Source organism: Triticum dicoccoides, chromosome 7B (genome assembly GCF_002162155.2).
Source record: "Triticum dicoccoides isolate Atlit2015 ecotype Zavitan chromosome 7B, WEW_v2.0, whole genome shotgun sequence".
Taxonomy (NCBI): domain Eukaryota; kingdom Viridiplantae; phylum Streptophyta; class Magnoliopsida; order Poales; family Poaceae; genus Triticum; species Triticum dicoccoides.
In genome coordinates this window covers 114,589,550-114,617,117 of record NC_041393.1, presented here as the reverse complement: position 1 = coordinate 114,617,117, position 27,568 = coordinate 114,589,550, and the positions used below count along the sequence as shown (strand labels likewise).

General features: G+C 45.5%; 2 protein-coding genes across 4 annotated transcripts; one reads left to right on the top strand and one right to left on the bottom strand.

The window, feature by feature from the left end:
• Positions 1–15,841: 15,841 nt before the first annotated feature.
• Positions 15,842–20,464, bottom strand: LOC119337655. Its single transcript, XM_037609821.1, has 3 exons — positions 18,937–20,464; positions 18,034–18,135; positions 15,842–16,148 (listed from the first exon to the last, which is right to left on the bottom strand). Exon 1 carries the CDS (start codon positions 20,433–20,435, stop codon positions 19,206–19,208), a length of 1,230 nt encoding a protein of 409 aa, XP_037465718.1. The 5' UTR covers positions 20,436–20,464; the 3' UTR covers positions 15,842–16,148; positions 18,034–18,135; positions 18,937–19,205.
• LOC119337654 (BTB/POZ domain-containing protein At5g41330-like) lies at positions 15,993–23,912 on the top strand. 3 transcript variants are annotated; one of them, XR_005163446.1, is made up of 3 exons: positions 20,933–21,070; positions 21,162–21,366; positions 21,951–23,901. XR_005163446.1 is itself a non-coding variant. In XM_037609819.1 (2 exons), exon 1 carries the CDS (start codon positions 16,016–16,018, stop codon positions 17,714–17,716), a length of 1,701 nt encoding a protein of 566 aa, XP_037465716.1. In that variant the 5' UTR covers positions 15,993–16,015; the 3' UTR covers positions 17,717–17,734; positions 21,951–23,912. The 3 variants fall into 3 exon arrangements, 2 of the variants coding, with proteins under 2 accessions (XP_037465716.1, XP_037465715.1); XM_037609819.1 differs by lacking the exons at positions 20,933–21,070; positions 21,162–21,366 and adding an exon at positions 15,993–17,734 and having other exon boundaries at positions 21,951–23,912; XM_037609818.1 differs by lacking the exons at positions 20,933–21,070; positions 21,162–21,366; positions 21,951–23,901 and adding exons at positions 15,993–17,734; positions 18,524–18,943.
• The last annotated feature ends 3,656 nt before the right edge of the window (positions 23,913–27,568 follow it).

The window sequence follows — 27,568 nt, the reverse complement described above, 5'->3', positions numbered from 1 at the left end:
GGTGTACTCGAGATCAAAGCCGACCACTTGGTACTTGTCCTCGGCAAGGAACTGCTCCATAGTTTGGATGGATCTCTCCACCGACACCGGATCGTTCGTGTACACCACCAAGAGGGCCTTCCCTTTCACTTGGATGTCCACTACGTGATGCGTGGTGAACTGCCCGCCTTTGTCATCATCGGCCACTGGGAGCGCCATTGGAGCCACGGGGATCGCCATTGGAACTACTGGATGTCCTCTCTGTATGTGTCGTCGTGGAGGTGCTAATTGTGTCGTGTGACGCGAGAGATGAAGGTAAATGGCCATAGGAATAAATGGGGACCAGGCGGCCTGGATTCTCGCTGCGTCCGCATGGCAGTTTTTGCATCGGGTAACTACATTGTCGAGCCACACCCGGTGCAACCGCATGCACACGAACATGTGTGATCATGCGCCGGCCCCAAACACTGGCAGCACACGTGGAGGGACGAGGGCAGATCACCCGGAGTGACGCGAGAGCAGAGCATGCTGCGGCCGCCTCAACCGCAAGCAACCACACGCATAGAGCAGCTGAACACGCGGGAAATGGTCGCCTACAAGCCGGCTGACACTTGCATCGTTATGTAGAGAGCGGCCATGTGCTACTACCTCCATCTTGGTCTATAGTCCCCTTTATATTATGTGCCATACTTTGCCTAAAATTTAACCAACAAAATGTTAATGCATGTTGTAAAAATTATATAATTGGAAACTATGTTCAAATACAAATCCAACTATATAATCTTTGGCGACATGCATTTGTATTTTATTAGTTAAATCCTACTTATAAGCTTGTGTAGCGCGCGAGAGCATTCTTTTGGCCAAATGGTGGCGCCAATGAATCGTTAGTGAGACCGTTCCCGCGCAATCTCGCAGGTTCCCACGCAAGCTTCCCGCCCGACTGGGTAAAATCCTCCAAAACCCAATGCTTACCGACCTGCTATAAAAAAACCTCACAGACGGCGAGTCATGTGTCGCACTTTACCCTCCCTCCCTGTAGCTTATCTCATCTGCTTCTCCCACAATCGCCAATGGCACCGGTCCATCGTGGTCGCTCAGCCACTCCGCTGTCATCAGATGACAGCTCCAGTTGGGAGGCTACACCGCGGCGGCGGCGCAGTCCTCGTCATAGTGTAGTGCGTGTGGCGTCCCTATTGGGTTTGCGCAGAACACCCACCACACGCTCCACCTCTAGTGCCCGTCGGCAACTATTGCCGACTGCCGTTGCCGCCACACCACCGTCGAAAGCCAGGGCCATCGCCCGCTCCGCTGCCGCGGCCCGAAGGCGGGAGGTGACTGTCGTGGCCGCTACCCCACTGTTGGCCATCGTGGCCATCACCCGCTCTGCCACCACGGCCCGAAGGAGGGAGGTGGTGGTCGTGGATGCCACCCTATCATCGGCCGCCGTGGCCGCCAGCCCATCATCGACCGCTGGGGTCATCACCCGCACCGCTGCCGCCGCCCGAAGGTGGGCGGCGGAGTGGATGCCAACACGTGCGTCAGCGACCTTGCACGCTACATCAAGTTCCTGCGGGAGGAGGATGAGCGCCTCGTCGAGCACATAAAGAGCCTTACCGCCGCCATGGCCGCGGCACACGCCGCCTTAGAGGCGAGCAATCAGGAGATATACGAGGAGAACCACCACTTCGAGAGGGGTCGTCTAGAGCGGTAGAGGGCGTTCAGGTGAGTGTCGCTAAAGTTGCAGCAGTGGTAGGCACCGTATTGCAGTTGTCCAGATCGTCGGTAGGCTCCTCCTCCTCTGCCTCTTACAGAGCATGCTCGGCAGAGGATAGGCTGCCGGAAGTAGTACAAATCCCCTCCGTGGTAGTATTTAGGGGCTATTTTGTCCAGTTCATCTGACTATAGATGTGGTGGAACTGTACAACGTACTTAAAATTAGCTAGTATATAAAGTAGAACTAGCTATTTCAGTACGTGGTTGGCAACAATTGGGGAAAAGTTTAGTCGGTTCATCTGTCGAGTTGAACTATTTGTATAAATTAAGCATGACTGCTTAATTTATGAATGAAATCTATGCTTAGTTACTGAATTTTAGTTGCAAAAATTAGATAGTGCTAGTGATTTTTAGCTGCATATTTTGACAATCACAGTGTTACAAGGTTGACAAATGGCAATGTTACTAGATCAACAAATATCAATCTTTCAAGTTTGACAAATGGCAACATACCTATATGACAGATGCAAATCTTACCAAATTGTTTGTAAGTGGTTGCACACGGGTCATCCAAAACAATCATTTGAGTTGAAGAGATGCACAAATCTTGCTCTCGCTTTGCATACGGGTGTTCTATCTAAAATGTTTGCGATCAAGGGCTGCACAAATCCTGCTCGGCACATTTTCCCTTGGCTTCCTGGGGAAGCTGTCGGTTTGCATACGGGTGTTCTAACTAAAATGTTTGCGATCGAGATACAATATTAAACCCAAGAAAAAAACTATTTTTGGCGGCGGCGGAGGCGGCGTGCCACACCACCCTTGTCGTTGTCATCCTCCGGGACACCGTTGTTGAAGTCTTCAAGGCAACACAGAATGTTCTTCACTTGTAAATCAAACATCATGTAGTCACGCGATCGATGGGTGGGGTGTGGGAGGACGGCAGTTGGCGGCACTGAGAGGTAGCGGTTGACGATGGCATCCCATGCCGCTAAGGAGGGCGCGCGCACGGGCACGGGCGCGGCGGGTGCAACCAAACATGCGGGAACTGGCGCCGCGGTGGGTGGAGGGGCGCGCACGGGCACGAGCATGGGCGCTGGCGCTGGCATGTATACGAGCTTGCGTAGCGTACATCTCACACGCTTCTCGGTGAGCCTGCACAATGTACATCTCGCACGCTTCTCGATGAGCCTACGCATTGGAGGACAGCTTGCACGCCTCTCGGTCAGCCTACGCACCGGACTGCGCTCGCATGCCTCCCGTTCAGTCAAGCAGTTGTCCGCACGGCACCTCCTATAGCCATTAAAACCAAGACACGTGGTGTCACGTGAATGGTTAACATAACGCACACAATTGAATTATACAAATGTTTGCGATGTTAGAGTGGCAGCTATTTGTTTGAAAATGCCTTCGTTGGCTGTTATTCGAGTGCTTCTTCTCTCAAATTGGACACGAAAAATACAACAGCATGGCGGGTGCCATTCCATGATAGCATGCCCAGTTTCATGAATTTCATACGAGTTTTGGATTTGCTAGAATTTAAAAACAAACTATCTCAACATGTTGCCGGCAATCAACAGTGCCCTGGTGTTTGAAATTCATTCCCATTTCTTGCATGGGACCTAAGCATGCACCCAAGGACAAAGATTTGATTTTTCAACCAATTTATATGCACTGGAGCATGTGCATGTATTTCAAATTTGAATTATGCACATAAAATGCCTAGAAAACCCAGTTAATGTATAAAAATGTCCAAATGAACCCCGAAAAATTGCAAAATTTAACACAACACTCCTGTTGTTCTATGTTGACACTAGAAAAAATTTGAAAGCAATAAGAGGCAGCGGATATCATTTCATCCCCGAAGGTGGGACGTTCCCTACCAAAACTATCAGGCTTGTTGTGAGAAGCTCTGGTTTGTGAGAAGCTTATACCCAAACCTGCACTAAATGGGACAAAAAAAATTACCACAACATGTTGATTCTGCTCCATGATAGCATGCCAAGTTTCACGAATTTCAAACAAGTTTTGGATTTACTAGAATTTAAAAACCAGGAATCTCAATGTTTGCGGCCGAGTGACGGTGGCAGGGTGTTTGACATTCATTCCCATTATTTGCATGGGACCTAAGCATGCAGATTTGAATTTTCAACCAATTTATATGCATTAGAGCATGTGCAGGTAGTTCAAATTTGAATTATGCACATAAATGCATTGAAAACTCAATTAATGTATAAAAAAGTCCAAAAGAACCCCGAAAAATCCCAAATATTGACACTACACTCCTGTTGTTCTATGTTGACACTAGAAAATTTTTGAAAGCAATAAGAGGCAGTGGATATCATTTCGTCCCCAAAGGTGGGACGTTCCCTGCCGAAACCATCAGGCTTGTTGTCAGAAGCTCTGGTTTGTGAGAAGCTTATACCCAAACCTGCCCCAAATGGGACAAAAAATTTACCACGACATGTTGATGTCGCTCCATGATAGCATGCCAAGTTTCATGAATTTCAAATGAGTTATGGATTTACTAGAATTTAAAAACCAGGAATCTCAATGTTTGCGGCCGAGTGACGGTGGTAGGGTGTTTGACATTCATTCTTGCATGGGACCTAAGCATGAAACTAAGCACACAGATTTGATTTTTCAACCAATTTATATGCATTAGAGCATGTGCATGTAGTTCAAATTTGAATTATGCACATAAATGCATTGAAAAACTCAATTAATGCATAAAAATGTCCAAATGAACCCCGAAAAATCCCAAAAAATGACACAACACTCTTATTCTTCTATGTTGACACTAGAATTTTTTTGAAAGCAACAAGAGGCAGCGGATATCGTTTCGTCCCCAAAGGTGGGAAGTTCCCTACCGAAACCATCAGGCTTGTCGTGAGAACCTTTGGTTTATGAGAAGCATATCCCCAAACCTGCCCCAAATGGGATAAAAAATTACCACGACATGTTGATGCCGCTCCATGATAGCATACCAAGTTTCATGAATTTCAGACTAGTGTTGGATTTACTAGAATTTAAAAACCAGGAATCTCAATGTTTGCGGCCGAGTGACGGTGGCAGGGTATTTGATATTCATTCTGATTTCTTATATGGGACCTAAGCATGCAACCAAGGACACAAATTTGAATTTTCAACCAATTTATATGCATTAGAGCATGCGCATGTAGTTCAAATTTGAATTGTGCTCATAAATGCTTTGAAAACGCAATTAATGCATAAAATTTATAAAATGAACCCCGAAAAATCCCAAAAATTGACACAACACTCTTATTATTCTATGTTGACACGAGAAATTTTTGTAAAGCAACAAGAGGTAATGGATATTGTTTCGTCCCCAAAGGTGGGACGTTCCCTACCGGAACCATCAGGCTTGTTGTGAGAACCTCTGGTTTGTGAGAAGCTGTCACAGCCCTAACTTAGCCTTGTCTGACCCTGCATAATAGCCATGCATCATGTTTAAAATTCTGAAATCTGAATTGAGGTTAGTTAAAACCCTCAAAAATCAGTTCAAAAAAAAGTCAACAAATAAAATCTGATCAAAGGAGCCCAGGAAAATGTTCATGTTAAACCTTGAAAAATATTGGCTAGAATAAAATTCAAACCAATATTTTTGGAGGCTTTAAAATATTTATTTTGGGCCTTTGATTTAAATCAATAATATTTTTGTGTGTGATTTATTTCTGCTATATAAGAAATAAATTTCAAATATTTATGTAAGTTGCATGTGACCTTGGACTAGCTCCCTGAGCTCACATAAAATTTACAAAAAGTTAAAAAAATGGTTTGGTCTTTGCACTAAATCAAAACAAAATGACAGAAAAACAGAAAACAGAACAAACCAGAAAAGAGAGAGAGAGAGAGAGAGAAAGAAATTACCTGACTAGCCAAGGTTCTATTGCCAGCCCAGCCCACCAGCACCTCTAGGTTGTCTTCAACCTCAGGCAGCTGCGTGGCAGCAGCACAGCGACCGCGGCCATGTCTCTCTGCCACCTCCTGCTTTTCCCCTCCCTCGCCCTGGTCTGCGTCTGGAGACGCCGAGCCCCCTCTCACTTTCCCCTCCTTCCTCTGCCTCGCCCCCTTCCTCTGGCCTCTCTTGCTTGCACCGCCGAGCACACCCGAGATCGTCGCTCGCTGTAGCCATGGCCATCGGCCACCACACTCCTTGTCGATCAGACCTCGAGCTCCACATCGTCGTCTTCTCCATCCATGCCGAGCCAAGCAACCGGGGTAACACCACAACGCCGTCCCCGACGTCTTCTTCAACCTCGGTGCCCAGAGATCCTTGGCGTCGATTCACTGCCCACCGGCCGTCCCCGCGCCGAGCCCTCCGTTAGCCTCTCTGTGAGCTTCCGCGTCGAACCCGTCTCCTCCCTCTGTCGTTTATGCTCGCTAGCTCCGACCCCCACCATGCCGTGAGCTCACCACCGGCGTCCTCTTCGCCTCCATCATTTTAGTCGCGGTAGTCACACCCGAGCGCACGGTCATGCTCCTGGTTACGCTAGGAAGCCGTAGACAACCCTAGTCGGGCTCCTCGTGCTCTGTAGCCCCGTGCCTGTGCACCACCGAGCTCCGGCAGCTGCACAAGTCGTCGCCGCCGTCAACCCAGGCCATCCCAACTGCTGCTGCTTGCACCGATGGATGCGCACGAGCCCACGCTCCGCGTCGATGCCCTTCGCTGGCCAAATGGTTGCCAGAGTAGCGTTCCCGATGACCGCCGCCGTGTCTGGCCTCGCCGGCGGCCTAACTCCGGCTAAACCGGGATTAGCACTAATGACCCCGCTAATCGCACCCCCACTAGTCACTTACATATGAGCCCATGCGCCTGTTTAGGTTAGATTAATTTTATGTTTATATTAGTAATAACCCTGTGGCCCCACGTGTCGGCGTTGACTTTGACTAGTCAGCGTTGACTGGGCCCACCTGTCTGTCGCACTAACCAGCCCCGAGTCACTGACATGTGGGACCCACGCGTCAGGTTTGACCTAGACCGGGTCTGTTGACCTGTTGAGGTCAGCATGACGCGATGCTGATGCAGTAAATGATTTTCTGGATTTAAAATAATTCAAGAAATTTCAGAAAATGCCCAAAACTTGAAAAAATTCATAGAAAATAATCTATAACTCCAAATGAAATAATTTATATATGAAACATTATCAGAAAAGTCTAAAGAATCTGTTTATGGCATTCTCATGCATGTTTGAGCAAGTTAACTTCACTGTTTAGGATGAAACATGAATAGGACAACTTTGATAATAGTTTTCGAGTTGGAATTTGATGTAGTTTTGAATTCCACTTGAATCAAAATAACTTTCTGTTGCATTAGCCCAAATCACAACATATTGCCATGTCATGATCATGCATCATATTGTGCATTGCATTGATTGTGTTTCCTTCTCTGTTGCCGGTATTTGTCTCCTCTCAGTAGACGACATTCAACAATGTGTTTGATGACACCAATGAAGAGTTATATCATCTTCAGAAGTGCCAGGCAAGCAAAAACCCCTTGTTCATTCCCACTCCAATCCCACTCCTCACTCCTGCTCTCTTTAACTGCATTAGGACAATAACGATTCATCTGTTACTTGCAGCGGTAGATGAACCCCTTTTCCTCTGCTTGACCTGTCATTGCCACAGTAACTAGATGAAACCCACTAGCATGAGTAGGAGTTGTTTGAGCCCTGATGTGCCTACTCATTCATGCTTGTTTGTCATGCCTGCTACTGCTTAGAGTAGAGTCAGGTTTGATTCATCGGGGATGAATTGGAATGTTGTGAACATGTCCTACTATTGAGAGCTAAGTGTGTGAAGACGATTTGGTAAAGGTATCGGTGAGAGGCCATGTAGGAGTACATGGTGGGTTGTCTCATTGAAACCGTCCTCAGGAATTGAGTTCTGTGTTTGTGATCCATGAACAGTTACTACCACACATTGGGCTCCGCGCACTCCAAGCTCTCTCGACTTATTAATCAACTCGGTCTCTATCTAGGAGTTAGAACTAGTTTCTGGTGTTTGTAGGTATGCTAGTAGTCTACCAAGTGGCACCCGGTACATGTGGGCTTGGGACAGACTAGGCGCAGTGGCTGGTGTACCAAGTGGCACCCGGATGGTGGGCTTGGGAACCCTGCTCACATCGTTTGGGGCCGTGAGCGACACCCCGGCCGGATCTTCTTGCGGATGGAACCCGAATAGGCGATAAACCTGGACTAGAGACTTGTGTGGTTAGTCAGGTCATGGCCGATACCCTCGCCAGGCCTCCGCTTGAAGGTTGCCGAGATACATAATGTGTACATGGCGGTAAGTGGCGAGAGCGTGTGTGAAGAAGTACACCCCTGCAGGGTTAATATGATCTATTCTAAGAGCCTCGTCCGTGGTAAAGGACCTCTGGGTTGCCTATACAGTTCATAGACAAATGAAAGTGGATACTCTAAAATACGCAAGAGAAGCATGAGTGATATGGATGGCGTTCTCGTAGGGAGACGGGAGCGGATCCATAGTGGTGTATTGATATGGTGAATATGTGGACTCGGGTGCGCCACCTCAAAGAGTTACTTGTAGTCGTAGCTCAGGGTAGCCACCGAGTCAAAGCTGGCTTGCTGCAGTTAAACCCCACCATCCCTTTGTTGATAACGATGCATATGTAGTTAGTTCTGATGTAAGTATTGCTAGGTACATTTGTACTCACGTTTGCTTAATTTATGTTTTTGTAGAGAGACTTCAGTCTCACTAGTAGTTCCACGTGGACTTCGACGTTTAGCTTGTTACCTCAGCTACGATCTTGTGCCCTTGGCAGGATCTGGTAGATAGTCAGGCTTCTCAGCCGTTTTCATTTGTAGATGTATGTACTCAGACATGTTAAGCTTCCGTTTGTGCTTTGACTTGTATGCTCTGAATGTTGGGTCATGAGACCCATGTTTGTAATATCTCGCTCCTCGGAGCCTATTGAATAAATACTTTGAGTCATAGAGTTATGTTGTGATGCCATGTTGTATTTGCACATATCGAGCATATTGTGTGTATGATTTGAAATGCTTGATATGTGTGGGATCTGACAACCTAGTTGTTTATTCTTGGTAGCCTCTCTTATGGGAAAATGTCTCCTAGTGCTTCCACTGAGCCATGGTAGCTTGCTACTGCTCCGGAACACTTAGGCTGGCCGGCATGTGTCCTTCATTGTTCCTGTGTCTGTCCCTACAGGGAAATGTCACGCGGTGTCTACCGGAGTCCTATTAGCCTGCTACAGCCCGGATTCTCTGGAGTCCTATTAGCCCAGCTGCTACAGCCCGGATTCACTCGCTGATGACCGACACATTCGTTGCTGGGTCATGTATGCATGTCCCTGTAAGTTAGTGCCACTTTGGGTTTATGACTAGTCATGTCGGCCCGAGTTCTTTTCCATATGGATGCTAGCGACACTATCATATACGTGAGCCAAAAGGCGCAAACGGTCCCGGGCCAAGTAAGGTGTCACCCGTTGGAATACCGTGCGTGAGGCTGCAAAGTGATATGATGTGTTACATGTGACTTAGGATCGGGGTCCTGACAGAAGCATATCCCCTAACCTGCCCCAAATGGGACAAAATTTTTACCACGGCATGTTGATGCCGCTCCATGATAGCATGCCAAGTTTCATGAATTTCAGATGAGTTTTGGATTTACTAGAATTTAAAAACTAGGTATCTCAATGTTTGCGACCGAGTGACAGTAGCAGGGTGTTTGGCATTCATTCACATTTCTTGCGTGAGACCTAAGCATGCAACCAAGGACACAGATTTAAATTTTCAACTAATTTATATGCATTAGAGCATGTGCATGTAGTTCAAATTTGAATTATGCACATGAATGCATAGAAAACTCAGTTAATGTATAAAAATGTCCAAGCGAACCTCGAAAAATCCCAAAAATTGACACACCACTTGTGTTGTTCTATGTTGACACGAGAAACATTTTGAAAGTAAGAAGAGGCAACATATATCATTTCGTCCCCCAAGGTGGCACGTACTCTACTGAAACCATCAGGCTTGTTGTGAGAGAAGCTCTGGTTGGCGAGAAGCTTATATCCACACCTGCCTCAAATGGGACAATATTTTTACCATGACATGTCGCTGCCATTCCATGATATTATGTTAAGTTTCATGAATTTCAAACGAGTTTTCGATTTACTAGAATGTTAAAAGCATGTATCTCAATGTTAGCGGCTGAGCGATAGTGTCAAGGTGTTTGACATTCATTCTCATTTCTTACATGTGACCTAAGCTTGCAACCAAGGACAAACATTTGATTTTGCAATTCATTTTTATGGACTGGAGAATGTGCTTCAATTTTGAATTGTGCACCTGAAATGGCTAGAAAACCAATTTAATGTATAAAATTTCCAAACGAACCCTGAATAATTCCAATTTTTTTACGACACACATATAGTTGCATGTTCATTGCAGATAAAAGGTCTAGCAATTCAAACACCGTCCATTGCCGCTGTGACCCCATTATGTAATTCAAATCAAAATTAAAAATTAAGTAGATCCCACACAGTTTATTATCACCAACCGTGTGAGATGCAGTACAAAATATCCTGGAGCACCATCGGTGTATAGTACGCCTATGGCTTACGCGAGAAGGTGCCTCGACTACAGTTCACAGCCGGTGTGTCAAGCACACTAGCTCGCTCCCCAAATATCATTTCACTATTTAATCATCGCCGGTGAAAGATGGGGACGTGGACCCGCGTCGTGAGGGCAACTTCGGCGGCCCACTCCGGCGAGAGCGCGGCCGCAGCCTCCATGTGCGTGCTAACAAGGTGCATGAGCGCGGCCACAATCTACGATCGGGCGGCCAAGGCAGCCCAAATGGCCGTTATTGCTTCTCAGGTGGCGGGAGCAACATCTGCCTCGGTGATAGCAGTTGGCGAGAGCGGCACATCAGTTATCCGTTCCACAGCAGCGGCCTTAGTCCTGATGGAGGCCACCCACGACCATGTTGAGGCCGCCCACACGCCCAGCTCGTGGCGATCACTGCACAAATCAAACGAAGCTTCTCCGAAAACGGTCGGCAACCCACGACCAAAGAGTTGGCAATCGCCGAGAGCGTTTGAGCAGCCGTCTATTCCTCCGCCGCATACATTGCAATGACGGAGCCCGTCGAAGCCCAGATCACGGCCGCCCACGCCCAGCTCTTGGCGGCCTTTTTCCAAAGAGATGGCAGACGTGGATGGCGAGATGCTTGCCTAATATGGTGCGATGGATGCCAGCTCCTTCCCCAGGAGACCGTCGGGCACGAGCTGGACATGGAGGAGGCGGCGGAGATCGACGAGCACCAACCGTAGTAGTAATCATTGTTTTGTTTAATTAAGAGTGTCGATCTTTAATTTGTTAGAGTAATGTTTAGGCCAGCTAGCTCTATTTAATTGCTAAGCTTGCTTGATTAAGAAGTGTAGGTGTGTTGTAGTCTTCTTTGTGTACCCAAATTATGCAATGACGTGGATGAGCACTATAACCAGGGAAATTGGAACCAAATTTTTTGACGTTCAAACTCATCACACACGGGTTAAGCTATCTGAATAGTTTGTGATATTCACATATCGTACACAGTTCTGAATAAGGGACCGTGTCTGATGACACTTTGCGCGCCAGTTTTTTCACTGAAGCGATTCCAAATTTTCGGCTTCCGTGGAAATATCTACCTCCCTGGCCCCTCCCCCTTATGAAAAGCCAAATTTCCCCGGTTTCCGCCTTCATTTCCAAGTTGAAACCTTCACTCCTTGCTTGCAGCGCTGCCTCCCTCGCCGGCGACCCTCCTTCACGCTGCTTGGCCTCGTCTATCCAGGAAGGTAATCCACATCAGACCCCCATCCTCCTCCTCCTTCCACATCCCACATGCCCCGACCGCCGGCACGACACCTTCCACCCAAATCACCGACCCCTCCACCAAATAAGCGCCGCCCTAAGCCATGGTGCATGCTGTATAGCTAGGATCTCAAGGAGCATTTGGCAGTGGAGAAGAAAATCGTGGCCGCACACGTGGATGAGGTCGCGATGGCTACCATTCATGCCGACCCCCAGATCTTGGAGGAGCACCTTGCCATTTTCTAGCTACGCCGGTTAAGCATGCTCGGTTTACCCGTTGCATGTGTTGCTCCTGCCTTTCCTTAACAAATTCTAGTGAATTGTGCTATCTAATTTTACCATGCAATCTATTGCTCCTGTGTATATGTTCTATATGTCGTGCAGTGTAGTGCTCACTTATTAACTGTTTGGTTAATTAGTTGTCGTCTTTAGGTAACTGTTTGGTTCAATTATGCAAATGTGATGTTCAATTCTTCAGACTACAATTTTGTATTGTCTTCCATGTGAGAAATAAATCGAATTTATCTTTAAAAAATACATGAGAAACGAATACAGTTGTTATATTTCCAAGTTGTCAAGCATGCTTGGTTTGGTTATACATTGTGCAATGTGGTGCTCACTTAACGTTTGGTTCATTTGTGTTGTGGTGTTTAGTTAACTGTTTGGTTCAATTCTGCAATGCGATGTTCAATAGTTGTGGGTGCATTCTGTTATTGTATACCATGTGAGAAGTAAATTGAATTTGGTTGAACTAAATACATAAGAAACAAATACAATTGTTCTATTTCCAAGTTGTTAAGCATGCTTGGTTCGGTTAACTGTCTGATCTTCTATTATGAGTATGTTATATTATGCAATGTGGTGCTCAGTTAATGTTTGGTTCATTTGTTGTGGTGTTTAGTTAACTGCTTGGTTCAATTCTACAATGCGATGTCCAATTGTCGTGGGTCGGATTTTGTATTGTTGTGCATGTGAGGAATAAATCAAATTTGGTTGCATTTAATACATGAGAAACATATACAAGTGTTATATTTCCTAGTTCTTAATCATGCTTGGTTTGGATAAATGGGTTTTCCATGTGGCTTGAATTAATCAGATGAATATGCAATGTACTTATTTTTCATCAACATATTTTACTAAGAGCATGTGAACCCTTACTTAACCTGATGACTAACTACCTTATATGTGTTGCAGGGAAATAATGGGAAGCACTGAGGTTTACAATCAAGATTAGCACGTGCATGGTCCGTTGTCTAATAGCACATTATTGTGCAATTGCAGGAACCATTCTAATATTTAGCTTTCTAACAATTTGGTCTTGCACATGTAGGTCCTGTTGTCAGAGGTTTTGACCCACTGTTTGACCCTTTTTGCATATGGGGAAATGAGTTGTCCATGAATATTAATCAAGTCAAGAAACTCAGAAATATTGTTAGGATAAAGAAATTAGCGACAAAAAATAACAAAATCTTTGTCTGCACAATGAAGAAGACATCAGTTCACTACAAGATGCTACTAACTATCATACCTTGCCTTTTTTTATTCTTTTGCCCCATTTTCAACATAGAGAAGATATTTATGCACATCCTTATTTTCAGGCCTTTCCAAAGCAGTTCACTGATGATTACCTCTTAAACCACCTTTATGGTCACGAGGCGAGGAAGGTTTTCATACAACATCCACGGTTCAATATTGAAGTGTTCCTGAAGAGGACGAATGATGGACGGTCAATCATCCACAGACACTGGCCTAAAGTTGCAAAGACCTTCAACATCAATGAAGGTTCAATATTCGTCTTCCGCTTCAGCAGTTTTCCCGATGAGATGCATCTGTCTATGTATCGTCTATGATGCTAATTTTGAAAGGTTCTAGATGTTGCATGTGAAACTTGGTGCTGGTGCAGTTGTGTAATGGGATAACTGAGTGCTGAAGCTATATCATGTTGTACTCTGATGTATTTCAATTATGAAATCATGCTTCCTTAATATGTGAATGAAATATATTATGTGTTTAATATGAATGTCAATTAGATTAATAAATGAATTATTAATAATAGGGAAATTAGTCTGCTAATAGCGAATTAGCCTGCTAATTGGTTTTTGCTATTGGAAACAGTTATTGAGAAAATACCGTGGGCATAAACTCTTCGAATCTGAATAAATCGACTTCACGAAATACAAACCCTAAACTCGAGGTGGAGGCTGACTAGTGATTTTTTTTATCGAGATAAGGTTGATTGGTGATAGGAGGAAAGGTGTAGTCATCATGCCAAATTCGCATGTGTGAGGGCCTAGCACATAGGGAGACGAATTGTTCGCTCGGCTCAGTCTCTCTCCCCCCCTTCTAAATTGATCGGCCCAAAGCGGGAGGAGCGTTGGGTCTCTAGCACACAGTTTTTCCTTACTTTTTATTATTCTTACTTATATTTCAGAAGTGGAAAAAATGTCACTTAAATTTTAAAAATGTTCTGCATGCATTAAAAGTAATAATAATGCTGTGTGTAAAAAATGTTCACAACATTTTAAAAGGCTGATAACATTAAAGAATGTTCCCACATTTCAAAAAAAATCTATGTGATATTTGTTCGAAAATATTTATTACAATGCAAAGTAATGCTTACATAATCCCGAGAAATGTTTTGTACCATTTGAAAAAATGTATCTGGCATTCAAAAATATGTTTGTGTAACTCAGAAAAAACGTTCTGTTCCATTCCCAAAGATGCACTACATGACATTTAAGAAAGTTCACACATTTTCAGAAGTTGTGTTCGTGCCATTTTTAGAAAATGTTTATACAATGTAAGACAATATTTCGTATTATTAAAAAAAATGTATATGCATTTGAAAAATTGTTTAGCACATATTAAAAAAAAATTCAAAAATATATATTTGCAAAATTGTTAATAATGTATTTTAAAAATGTTAAAGATGTTTAAGAAATGTTTTGAATGTACACGAAAATGTAAAATATGTACGAAAAACATAGACATCAAAACTTGAATCTAAAAAAAATGTTAATGATCTATTTATAAAATGTTAAAATTATATAAGAAAATTATTAATTTATACAAAATATGTGCAATGTGTATGAAAAAATAGGCATGTATTAAAAAAATATAAAAGTAAAAATAAGAATAAAAACCAACAACAAACATAGAAAAACGAAACCAAAAGAAAACAGGTGAAAACCGACACAGAAATTTAAAAAAGAAAGAAAAAGAAGAAGACCGGAAATACTGACAAAAGAAACACAGAGAAAACCCTTGTTGAAAGGTTCCAAAACTGCTATGAACTGGTCTACATAATCTTTCGAAACCGTTTTGACGGGCCGATTTTTAAAAAGCACGAGCCCCGTTATGGTAGCTCTAGAAATAGGTGAGAAATAGCCCCGACAACACCTACGTTCTGCTAGTATATGAAAATCAAGGAGAAAGCAATAGGCGAGAAATAGCTCTCATGGCGCCTGCGTGTTGCATGAGTTCAAAAATCCGGGAGAAAACTGAACGAACTCGTGTGTGTAGCTCCAGATGGGGAGGGCCGTCCATTTCTCAAGAACAGTAGCTTAGGGCTTTTTAGTATTTAGTGTGTGTGCTTGTTCTTAAGGAAACGTTCAAATCAAATAATCATATCAGGATGGATCCAGTGAGTGTGATTTTTCTTGCTTTCCTCAAGAGTTAAAAAAATGTCAGTTTTGAAATATAGTGGTAGCTGCATTTAGGCGACCGGGTCCGAGCCATGGGAGAAGACCATATTGGATTAGATATTTAACTCAAATTCTAAAATACTACTCCCTTTATAAACAAAGATAAGACATTCTCGGTCACTATTGTTTTCATAGGGAGTGTTACTATTTTTATCTTGGGGCTCGGACAATTTTTTTTTCGAGAAAAGGAAAGGTGAGTTCGATCTCAACAAGTTTTTTTTAGAAACACCTGTAGTTTGAGTCATCATACTCATAACAATTACAAATACATTGATTTTGATGTAAGATTCAAGACAATACAAAGTAACTCTTATGACTAAGAATTGCAATAAATTCTTTTGGAAACACCTTTTTTGTTGCATCAATTTCAGCTAGAAAAAATACTCCAAAGATTTCGGTAAAGAGGCTACAATTAGACCGGAGCAAAGGTGTTATCATTTTTTCACCCGCACAAACATTATCAATAATGGTTTTTGAAAGCACCTTGAGCCGTCCATCCAAACAGATAGAAGAAGCCTCGATCGAGGAACGTACTTGGGCCATGGATAATCTCCTAGAAGTGCAGGCCGTTGGATCACAATATCTTCATCATGATGCCGATAAAGAGATTTCAATTTCACAAAAAATCAAACCAATATTTTTTTTGACACACCAACATCAACTCATCAGATCTGAATAATGAAATCTGCAAGGACAAAAAACTTTCTAACCTCAAGGCACCATAAAAAAAGTAAATTTATTCTCACAAAATACGATGATTACTAAACGATGACAAAGAATATACAACTCTTGAAGATGCGAAGTTGCCCCATCTCTCAGCGCCAAGATGGTAGCGATAGGCGAGGGGACCAAATATTCCCTTGCGGCGCCGGTAGCAGCGGCGACAAGTTAGGTATGCTCGCTAGCAGAAAAGAAATAGAGAAATTTCAGAATGATAGACAAATGACGCGACCATCCAGCCCACTAAATGTTCCGGCCCAAATGAAAATGCGAGTAGAAAATATGTCAGTCGAAGTCAACACCGCTGGTACCGAGAATTCCCCACCCATGGCTTCCGCCACCGCGTCCTCCTCCGTCGTCACCCTCAACGTCGGCGGCGAGCTCTTCCAGACCACCACAGCGACCCTCTCCCGCGCAGGCGCTTCCTCCCCTCTGGCCTCCCTTGGCCCATCGCCCGCCGACGCGCCACACTTACTCGACCGCGACCCTCGCCTGTTCGCCGCCATCCTCTCCTTCCTCCGCAATGGCCGCCTCGCGTCCCCTCCTCCCTCCCCCGCTCTCCTCGCCGAGGCTCGGCACTTCTCACTCGACGGCCTCCTCCTCTCCTCCCTCTCCCCCGCGTCCGCCTTCTCCCCACTGTCTCTGCGCCCCACCGCCCTCCTCCCCCTGACCGGCCGCGTCGCTCCCTCCGCAGTGGCCATATCCCCCTCCCCGCACGCGGCCTCCCTCGTTGCCGCGCACGGCGGGGTCGTCACTAGCTTTGACGCCGCGCTCGCCTCCCGCACCAGCGTCCTAACGCCGCTCCCCACCATCGACTCGCTCGTCGCGGTGTCCCCCGCCGTCGCCCTGGCTGGCGCCCGCGACTTTCCCGGCGTCCAGCTCTGCCGGTTCCCGGGCGACGCCCCTGCCACAGCTTCAGAGGCTCTATATTGGCCAGACTCGCCTTCTTCTTCCGTGCTGTCTATGGCCGCAACAGCGGCCTCAGAAACGGCGTCACACTGGCTCTTTGCCAGCTTCGAGTCAGCGCGACGGAATTCGAGCGCCGTGGTGGCGTTCGATCTGAATTCGCTGTCACCTGTGGTGGAAATCGGGCGGAAGGAGGTGTTCGGTGCGGACGTTGAGGCAGCAATACCACCTACCAAGCTCGGCTGGCTTGCTGGCCACAGTCTCTTGCTTGCGGCCGGATCACACTCCGGGCCGGCCGGAATGGTGGGTGACATACGCCTGTGGGACGTCCGGGCAAGCTCGACGGTGCCGGTGTGGGAGGTGAGGGAGGACGACTGCTTTGCAGATGTTGCTGCATCAGACTCGCTGTCGGCATTGTTTAAGGTGGGGGCTGCCTCCGGTGAGGTTTTCATGGCCGACTTGAGGAGACTTAGTGGTGATGGCATCAGTGTTGATCCTTGGGTGTGCATCGGAGACCGACAAAGGGCGGGAGCTGCCACAGCATCTCGCAGAAAGGATGGGAATGGTTGTAGAATTGAGTGTTACCGCAATTGGGTGTTTGTGGCACGTGGCGCATATGTTGAGGTGTGGACACAGGTGGAAATTACATCAGAGCCTGGGGAGAAGAAGGTGATGAGGAGGAATTGGGTAGGGAACGGGCCATCGGTGGTTACTGCCGACGGTGAGGAGATGGACAAGATCGTGAGCTGGGCCTTCGGAGGCGGCAGAATGGCATTGGCTAGAGTCGATAAGCGGTCTGTTGAGGTGTGGGATAGTGCTTCTGGGACAATATCGGGTGAATAGAGGAACAAGACAACACATGTAAGAAATCTCAAATTGGATTGCTCTTCTTGTTTACCTCTATCAATGTAGTTTCGGTGTTTGTTTCAGTTCAGAGAACAATCTCTGCTCTAATTATATAATCTGCCTAATTTTTTAGTTACTGAACAAAAAGATCAACAGTAACACAGATCAAATTTCTGTAAGCAAAAGTGAAATAGAATTGATTGTGAACCAGAATTGCTTGGTTCCTTTGTGTAATTGAGGTAGTACTTTTGGTCACTGTAAATAAAAATTCACAAAAGTAGCATGTGAATTAATCTAATCATTAATCTCCTTACCTGGATATCAGATTAACATCTTCTAGGAGCTCATGTTTGAGAGAAAAAGCTTCTGTATCACATTTCAGCATCACATGCAAATACAACACGCTTTGCAGTTCTCTGTTTCATCAGAAGTAAAGATCGATATTAATTGCTTGGTTCTCTGCACATTAGTATCCCTTGTGTTTGGTAATGAGCACATCTTATATGACGCAAAGTTGCAAATTAATATGTGTTCTTTTTTTTAGCAAACTAAGATGACATCATCCTGGCATTTTTTTTGGGGGGAACATCATCCTGGCAATTTAATCATACATTATATCCGCATTCAATCTTATTAGTGTAACTCATATCTTCCACTACAGTCCACATTAAAAGATTTAGTTTGAGTAAGATGTGTAAGCCTGTAAGGTAAGTTTTATGGTTAGCAATAATAATATCGCATAAGGTTAGGAATCTCAAACTCAACACTGATTATTGTTTGTTTTTACGGTATTTGATTATGTAGGTTGATCTGATAGATGCTGGAATTTCAAACTGGCCGCCGGTTCTGACAGAAACTATCAAAGTTCATCTTGATCCTTCATGAATTTAGACATTGCAGTTAACCATCTGTGCAAACATATCAAATATGAACTCAATGGATTTGATGACACAGCCCATTAAGTAAAACCCCACTAAATTTTTTCAATTGGCCCCCCTTAACTACCAATAAATATCCGGAGTTCCGTCCATTAGGTTTCTATTTAGCTCAGTATGTCACGATCAAATCATTTGATAGTTTTGAACCTTTTGCATTTTTCTTGTAATATATTACATGTAGTAGGAAAAACTATTTCTTGCTATAAAGAAAAACCTTTGCAGTTTGTATTCTTTTTTCCTTAAAACCGCAATGCCCATTGTCTAGGAGTTTTGACATACCTTGCTTATGTGGGTCTGCTTGTGCACAAGCTCTGCACCCAGCTTGTGCTGATCCGCAGCTTCTCATTTTGAATTAAATTCCAGATATTCCTATACCACACACACACAAGAGATGATTTGTTCACACTTCACAGTCTCGAGCATATGCTTTATAGAACTTTAAAAGTGTCTAATTGGTATTGCGAAAGTAAAAAGGAGATGGAAGCAATACATACTGCAACATCTAAGAAAAATCCTAGTAACTAATAATACAGCGTAACTAGCTTAACTCAAGGCTCTGGAAAAAGCCAAGTAGGAGACCATGGACCTTCGCCGGCTGTGGACGCCACTACCGTCTCCGACAGCAATGGCATCACTGTCCGGTCTCTCATGTTGTACACCCCAGAGTCTTGAAAGGCATTCTCACAATTTCCCCTGTTTATTTTTGAAACGAAGGGCCTGCCCGGCTTTAAGTTAAGAAAGGCCAAACCAGGCTGACTAGATCCTTTCTTCTCGTTTAGAAAGTAGATGCAATCTTCTTCAACTCCGGTGCCGCTAGATTGACCTCCGGCACTGGCAGGGAGGGACTCGGAGCACCCTTGGCTGACGAAGAGCGCGCGCCCCATCAATGTATCGACTTCGGTCCAGTGTGCACAGCCGCTGCTGCTCAGGTCCGTTGCTTCCAATACCTTGAAGTGTCGTGTCAGCTTCAAAGGTCCCCAGTCTCTCGGCCACGGCTCGCTGATCCTTTGTTCGACCATCAGCAGCCTATCACCGGAGACGACAAGGTAGTTCCGCTGCAAGTAGAAGCCGGTCAAGTTAGGATCATACCATGCCTCCCGCCCTACTAGGGTACCGTGGATGGTTGTCTGCTCGTGGCCGTCGTCCAGGATACAAAGTTCATGCTGACGATATCGCTCCACATTTGTGGTGAGGAGGGCGTAGATCTTTCCTTTGAAGATGGCAATGTCGCTGACGAAGCCGCCTTCAGGCTCCGCCCACTCCATCGTGGAGCACCTCGTGATGTGCCATGGCTGCCCACGAGTAGAGATGATGACTCTCGCGGTCGTGGAATTTGTTGACTCCACCAGAGCGGCGATGAGGTGATCGGACGCCACCACCTTCCGGACGACGGGCTTTCCCTGGAACCAGAAGGCAGCCTCGGGGACAGGGGTCGTCGCAGAGGGGGAAGGTTTCATCAGCGAGCACCTGCCGTCGCCGTGCACGAGGAAGAGCCTGCTGCCGGTGGAGGCTCGGATGGAGACGCCGTCGTCCGCGGCGGGCAGGCGGTGGACGGCGCAGTCGGGGAGGCTGAGGAAGGTGCCATCGCAGAGGGCAATCCACGGGAGCAGCGGGGGAAGCGGGCGCAGCAGCCGCGCGTTGGAGCGCCATGCGCGGCAGACGGCGGCGAGGAGGACGCGGTCGGTGTGCGACGGCAGCCGCGAGAGCACGACGCCCAACAGCTCCGGCTGGAGGTCCGGCCATGGGCACCGGAGAGACGAGCTTGATGACACGGCCATCGTCGTGTGATACGTGCGGGATACGTCCTCTTTAAACAGAGAGATCGATCTGAGGACGAGTCCGCTCCAATTTAGTCAGTTGTTTTTCTTGCGGATCTGGTGGTTGGTTCAATCCCGCTTTCTTCGGTGGCTTTTCTTTCATCAGTTGAGACCAGGCTATGTACTTGGAGATCCAAGCGTCAGCTTCATCTCACCGGCTTCTTCTCCAGCAACGGTTGATTCACCGGTTGATGCGCTGGTGGAGCTGCGGGAGGTGCCAAGAAATCGCTTCTGTATCCGTAATTCTGTATCCCTTTGTAAAGAGAGAACAGCGAAAGAGTGGACGAGCTCGCGTGCTCCTGCTATTGTAGACCAATGGTACAAGGGCGGGTGGAGACGGCAATTATGGCTCATGGAAATACTGGTGTGGGTCCCTGCAGTAGAGGCGACGGAGTTAGGCGTCACCGTGACGAGTCGAGGATGGTGTACCGTTGGTACCTGATCGATTCAGGTACCTGCGCCGGTATGCGCAACGGCGTCGATTGCCGGGAAACGCTGGACAGACGAGTGTGTTGACCCAAAAGCACCTCAGATCCCATGGCGATCTTGGCGGCGGATGGGGGCGGCTTCGAGTTCCTCTCAGATCCCGTCGACAGGTGTGCTTCCCCCAATCCCCCCTCCCCCATATGGTAGATTTCTCCTTCTGTGCTGTCTCATAGATCTCCTCCGTGGAAAACTGCTGGTCAGGTTCCGATTCTGGCGATGGATGAGACTGTGTGCTCGTCGCCCAATCGACATGTGCTAGATCTGGTGGAAGTAGCCGGCGAATGCATCGTACACGAGGTGGCTGATGGCGGACGCTGCTTCAGCTCTATATGCTGAATGGCTTCGACGGCAGAGTCCGAACAATCTACTAGCAAAGACGACCCAGAGACTCCGGGCTGCACAAAAGGTAATTAGTGTGTGTGTGCTTAGTGCGTTCCTGTTAAGATGAATGTACTGTTGTAGACGGGGCGCGGTTGAAAGAATGCTGCTTGAGACAATGGTTCCACGAATACGATTTAGTTATGTGATCAATTTCTATGCGGGGGGACATCGTTGATGCAGAGTGTGTGTGTGGGATGGGCTCCTACAGAGCGGCAGCCGTGCGCCGGCAGAGTTTGTACCTCAAGAAAACAATCAAGGGATACGCAGAGACGAAGAGTGACACAGTGGTTGCGCCTGAACTTGGAAGTTTGTTCAACTCATTTGGCGAGGCGTACGATTAATATAATTTGTTTTCCTGGGAGATTTGTTTTCGAATTAGGTATGGGAAGAGTAAATCGAACATACAGAACCAAGTGTGACAACTAAAAGAAAGTGTATGCAGGAAATTGTATGTGGTTGCTCGGTACGCCATAGCTTCCAGCTGATGCATTTTATTTCTGTGTGCCTAAGACATTGATATAATTTTTTCTACACACTTGTTACAGAAATGTTTTTATGCTGATCGTATCGGGTTGACATGTATTAATAATTTTGTATATAACTATACAGACCAGTGTCGAGCAAATGGAGGCTGCAATACAGAAAGTCATGCAAGATGTGACACACCAGTGATGCAAATTGCATGTGTTGAAGAAGACGGAAGAGTGTCTTGGGCCTCCGTAGACAAAGAGAATCAATTTCAGAGATGATTTCCATAAGATAGGTCATCGCATGCTGACGGTTGACGAGTTCGAGAAAGCATGAGCAGACCTGATGGATGCGTACAAATTGCAGAAGAACACATACTTGACTCAGTTGTACGAAGTCGGAAGAAGTGGGAAGAGCCTTCAAAGGTAAATTTTGTGCCAAGATGACGCGCACTCAATGGAGTGAGAGTGCTAATCATATGCTGAAAGCATATGTGCCAGTGAGCTGCCATATGCATCTGTTTGTTCAGCAGTACATGACTCTGTTATTCAATCGTGAGGCAAGCGGGAACTATGAAGAAAGGTGGACAAATATAAGTTTTTTTGCCAGAAGATTAACTGTTTTTATGAGTTTGACGTTCGGATACTATATTGATGTCTCTGATCTTACTAGACGACCCCGGTAATGAAGATGAATACCCCACTGGAGCTGCATGCAAGCAATGTTCTGTATGAGGCAGGTATTGACCCCGGTATTGACCTTGATATGTTCTGTATGAGGCAGGTATTGACCTTGCAAGATGAATACCCCTTGCTATGTTCGAGAAATTTGGTGAGATTCTGTATGAGGCAGGCCAATACAAGGTTGATGAGGTCGAGAAAGGTGTGAAGTATTTGGCTCGGAGATACCACCGAAAGAAGCACGAAAAGTGGGGCAGAGTGGTATATGAAGTTCAAGTGCTGAATCAGGGTATGGAGATAGCATGCGAATGTGGAAAATTTGAACATATAGGATTGTCATCCTGTGAAGGTAGAATTGTTTAGTTCAGTTTCCAAGGTTATGATGTACTGCAAAAACATACTCATGACTCTGCGATGTTCACAAGTGCTTGACTTCCTAGGCTTCACAGAGATACCGGCTAAACACATCATGAAGAGGTGCTTCTGGACCACTTGATGCACCTGCAGAAAGATAAGCTATCTAACAACTCCGTAACATCCAAACTTGTAACATACACCCTGGAGGTTGTGCAGCTCGGCGATGCAAAAACAACAACACATGAACTAGTAATCAGTTTGCTGAAATTGGCAATGCAGAAACTGATCCCATTAGCTGATGTCCGAGATGGGCTTGGATTGGAGGGTCCGCCTTCAAGCAAGCCAGGCAGCAAGGAAAGGAAAGAGCAATGGACAAGAACTGTCCGGCCAGACCCCTTGCTGGGCGGTACCAGCAAGCGCACCCAATTTTGCATATCTTCCGGCAACTAGGGCACGAGAGCAGTACTTGTCCCCTATGGTGGACGTTCAGAAAATACCAAGAAAGGAAGCAAAGTGCTCGAACTGTGGCGTTGACAGACATCGGAAGAATACCTGCAGCAACCCTAAAGTTGTAGTGGAGGTGGTGCCAAGTGCATCTGGTGGGTCAATTACTTGAGCCAAACCCATAGACTCTCCTTGATTTATGTTTTTCTTGCAGAGGGTTCATCAAGCCGTGTACAACCAAGAGTAGGTGTTTTTCCCATAATAATTATGCAACTAGACTGAACGAAGCAGCCCATAATAATTACTCCCTCCGTCCGAAAATACTTGTCATCAAAATGGATAGAAATGGATGTATCTAAAACTTATATACATCTAGATACATCATTTTTTATTCATTTTGATGACAAGTACTTCCGGACGGAGTCTAGTATTCAACTAGACTTAACGAAGCAGTTGTGTGTGATTAGCTGGACGCCCAGTGTCTATGGCATACTGTAAATTTGTCGCAGTTGTGTCCATGCCTATGTTGAAGTGTACGACGAATGATTTGTGAAATCTAATCTGGGAGAACAGTTTTTAGAGTACACATAGAGTACACATCTGATTGCACATGTGTAAACTTCTTTGCGCCAGATGACTTTTGACCAGATGTGGGGAACTTCACTGAAGGTGAGGGTGCGAGCGAGTCGGCTCCTTAAAAAACACAGATCCAAACTTAAAAAAGAAAAAACAGATACGTATTGACGGCCCTAACGAAGAAGGATCACACAGATATGCGCCACTATTTACTACGTAACGTGCCAAGATGGTACAGCTCGGCACAGGGCATCCACTTCGTTATGTTTGAACGGACGGCGTCACATGCAGTGGCTGCGGATTACTTTATGGGCAGAACTGTACATGCCACTGGTCCCATCCCGAGACGAATGAATGGCTGCGGATTCCGTGATCAGGCGAGCCCGTCCACGCCTACGAGTTTCCGTTTGTAAAGATCACTAAAGTAATGATGTAAACACTCTTATAGTATTTGTTTATGGAGGGAGTACTTACCTATTTCTTCCATCTTTTGATGTCAGAACTTATTCTGCTTCACGCGGTGTACATCGCTATCTCGTTTTGAGATCAGAACTCATTATCTGTGTAGACGGCGGCAATGACACATGAGCGTGCATTGGACCGGTTTGTATCCCAAATTCAATATGTGGCTCGGTTGGGGCCTCCGGCTTTAGATGTTAGCATTTGGTGCGATGTTTGTTTCGTATTAGGTTTGGACTATCGGCACCCATTCATCAAGTGGTTAGAAATAGCGACAGTTGTTGCTAAGATGGTGGCTTCGGATAAACTGATGTACTACTTTGTAAGGTCTTTGTGAATAATTAATAAAATGATTGCATGCGTCGTCTAGATGCTATGCAGAGGCCGGGGATAGTCCTCCTTCTCTAAAAAAAACTGTGCGGGGGCTATTGTCTGCCTTTTGTTTTCTTTCTTGTCAATTAGACTCTTCTTTTTAGGGATGCCAATAGACTATCTTGGTGTTCTTTTTTGGGTATGGCTAGGTCTCAGTCGAAGTCGACCGAGACTTAACCAAGTCTTGGTCAAGTGTTATACTCCTTCTGTCTAGGTGTGTAAGTCATCTTACGAAAACCAAATAATCCCAAAACACTTAGGCGCGGTGCATTAACTTCTACATCAATTCTTGTTTCTTCACATATCAACCAATAAGAGACGAGAGATGTGCATGCTTTTAATGACTTGAGACTACCAAGCACGACATGCAGTGGTTAGTTCATTGCATGCAATGCTATTAATTAGCAAATAAACATTAATGTCTCTCGTTTTTCTCTCCTCCTTGGTCACGGTGCACAACCTAAGATGACTTACTCACCTAGACGGAGGGAGTAGTATGTAAGAAGAAACAAGAATAACTAAAAATAAATTTTTGTACGAATCTCCGTGTAAAATCAAATGAAGATAGTATCGATTGAGACATAACAAAGTCTCAGTCGACTGAGACTTAGCAAAACTGTTTTCTTTAGGTTTCACAAATTCTGCAAGCAAGCCAAAGGGGGTACATACATATATAGGATTATACACTAAGAATCATAGATCACTAAGATAAAGATAAGCAGATCTAGGCTAACTGGTTGATCCCAAAGTTGTAGCACAGCAAGTTGGGAGTAAATATGTTCCAACTTCCAAGAAAACAGAACTAATCATGCTAGGTTGATCACATAGCTACCGAAGGGGAAACCCTTGTCGGACACCACCGCCCAACATGTTGTAGCCGTGCTGCTGCTGTCCCTGATATCAATGGTGTGATCATCACATTCGTAATGTTGTACACACCGGAGTCAAGAAGCAGAAGAGTTTGGTCTGGGATAGTACACATGAAGTAGAAGCAATCTTCTTGGTATACACTGCATTCTCCAGTGGGCAGGGACTAGGAGCCATGTTAGCCAAGAAAGAGAGCATGGCCGCGCAAATCACTGACCCTTCTTCATTGACCTGAGCTGCTGTGGAAATCTGTCAAAAAGACCTCAAGTATAGCCTGATTTTATCTTCAAACACATAGTCGCTTGCCGAATTAGCCATGGCGTGAAACCACCTAAATCACCCAAAGAGTCAATTATGTTCTCGATGGATGAAATAATAACGAAGGTCTCGTCCAACTCAAATATCGAAAGCTGGCCAAATCCACTCAATGTGTACAACTTTCCATCAAAGAATGCGAATCCACTCCACGCTACATATAATAGTGATCATTTTTGGCTTGCTTGCAACATTTTTGTGAAACATGGAGATTTTGTAGAATTTTTGGAGCATTCGAATCCTTAGGAACTTTTTCTATGTTGGTTGTTTGATTCGTAGGACTGGATCCTATAGGATATTTTGTCTAAGAAATCATTTGTACTACTCCTACATTTCATAAAGAACTGAACATCTACTCCAACCATCTTTTACAATTTCTTTATTTTCCTATGGCATCAAGCACTCTTTGGTATCCTATATGATTTAAGTGAACATGCCACTCTAATTATGTACTTTTATTGTTCCTGCATTTTGAAATTCCTGCAAATCAAAGAGGCCCCTAATCATCCTTTTTTCTTCTAAACCCGAGATATTGCCACGGAGGACAAAAGAAGCCCACCAACCATGAGGTGGCCCAACCCTACTCCTTAGAGTCGTTCTGCAATATAGGGCGCATCGCCACCTTGGCGCACATGGCAAGGACTTTGTTGCCTACATAGCGTATGATTCTTGTATTTGCCATGTACAAATCGACAAGGAATTACTATTATACATAGCGTAGTTTTCATAGGATTACTCTTAGCTGACTCGGCTCATGCATGTAACCCTAGCCTCTGGCCATCTATATAAGGATCCAGTAAGGACCCTCGATCGATATCTCACAACAATCAAACCAATACCCTCATAGCTTGTTTGGTTGGGGGTGATTAGATCAAGGGAATAGAAATTGAAGGGGTGCAGGAAATCAAGTCTATCGTGAGTGCGGCGTGCATCCGTGTGTGCGCGCCACACCATCAAGGGAATGGGAATTGAAGTCGACATGCTTGCCACACCACACGAGACCACCACTACTTTTTGAAGGGTGGAAAACCCCATTGTGAGCACGTCGACACCGATGTGAGCCAACATTCAGCGGTGCTGGCGAGGGCAGGATGGCCGGAGTTGGGATGATGGCACACGATGCTGCAAGTGAGCGGGTGCTGCAACCAAGGGCTTGGCTAGGTTTCGTAGCATTACCTTGCTTCAAGGACTTTTCATACTGCCATGGAGCAGCGCTGGCTCTCCCTTGTTGTGATGGAGCATCACCGGTGTTACAATGGAGCATCATCGGGCCACCAGAGCATCACTGGTGTTGCGTTGGATCGTTTTGTCAGGCCCTGGAGCATCACCAGTACCGCGATGGATTTGAATAAGCATTAGTTGAACATCATCTCACGCAGTACAGGCTTGCAATCCATCACCTCTGATCGAGAGAGTTGGAGAAACCATAACACACCGCATAACACACGTGGAAGAAGATGTTGAAGTTGCCACACCAATAGCCCCTCAATTGCTCCCTTTGATTGACACGCCAATGCCCAAGATTCAAAGAGAACCAACAAATTGAACGAGATAAACTCTCACAGGCTTTCTTTGATACCAGATCGGCCGTCATCAGGTAAGGAGAGGCCAGAGAGAGCTTTCCAATACGTTATCGCTGCCAGTACCTCGTCGATGCTGCTGGAGGGAAAAAACATAAAGAAAAGTAAA

Excerpts from the sequence above, each read along its gene's own strand:
- LOC119337654 (XM_037609819.1), top strand. The coding sequence starts at position 16,016 with ATGACAAAGAATATACAACTCTTGAAGATGCGAAGTTGCCCCATCTCT.
- LOC119337655 (XM_037609821.1), bottom strand. The coding sequence starts at position 20,435 with ATGGCCGTGTCATCAAGCTCGTCTCTCCGGTGCCCATGGCCGGACCTC.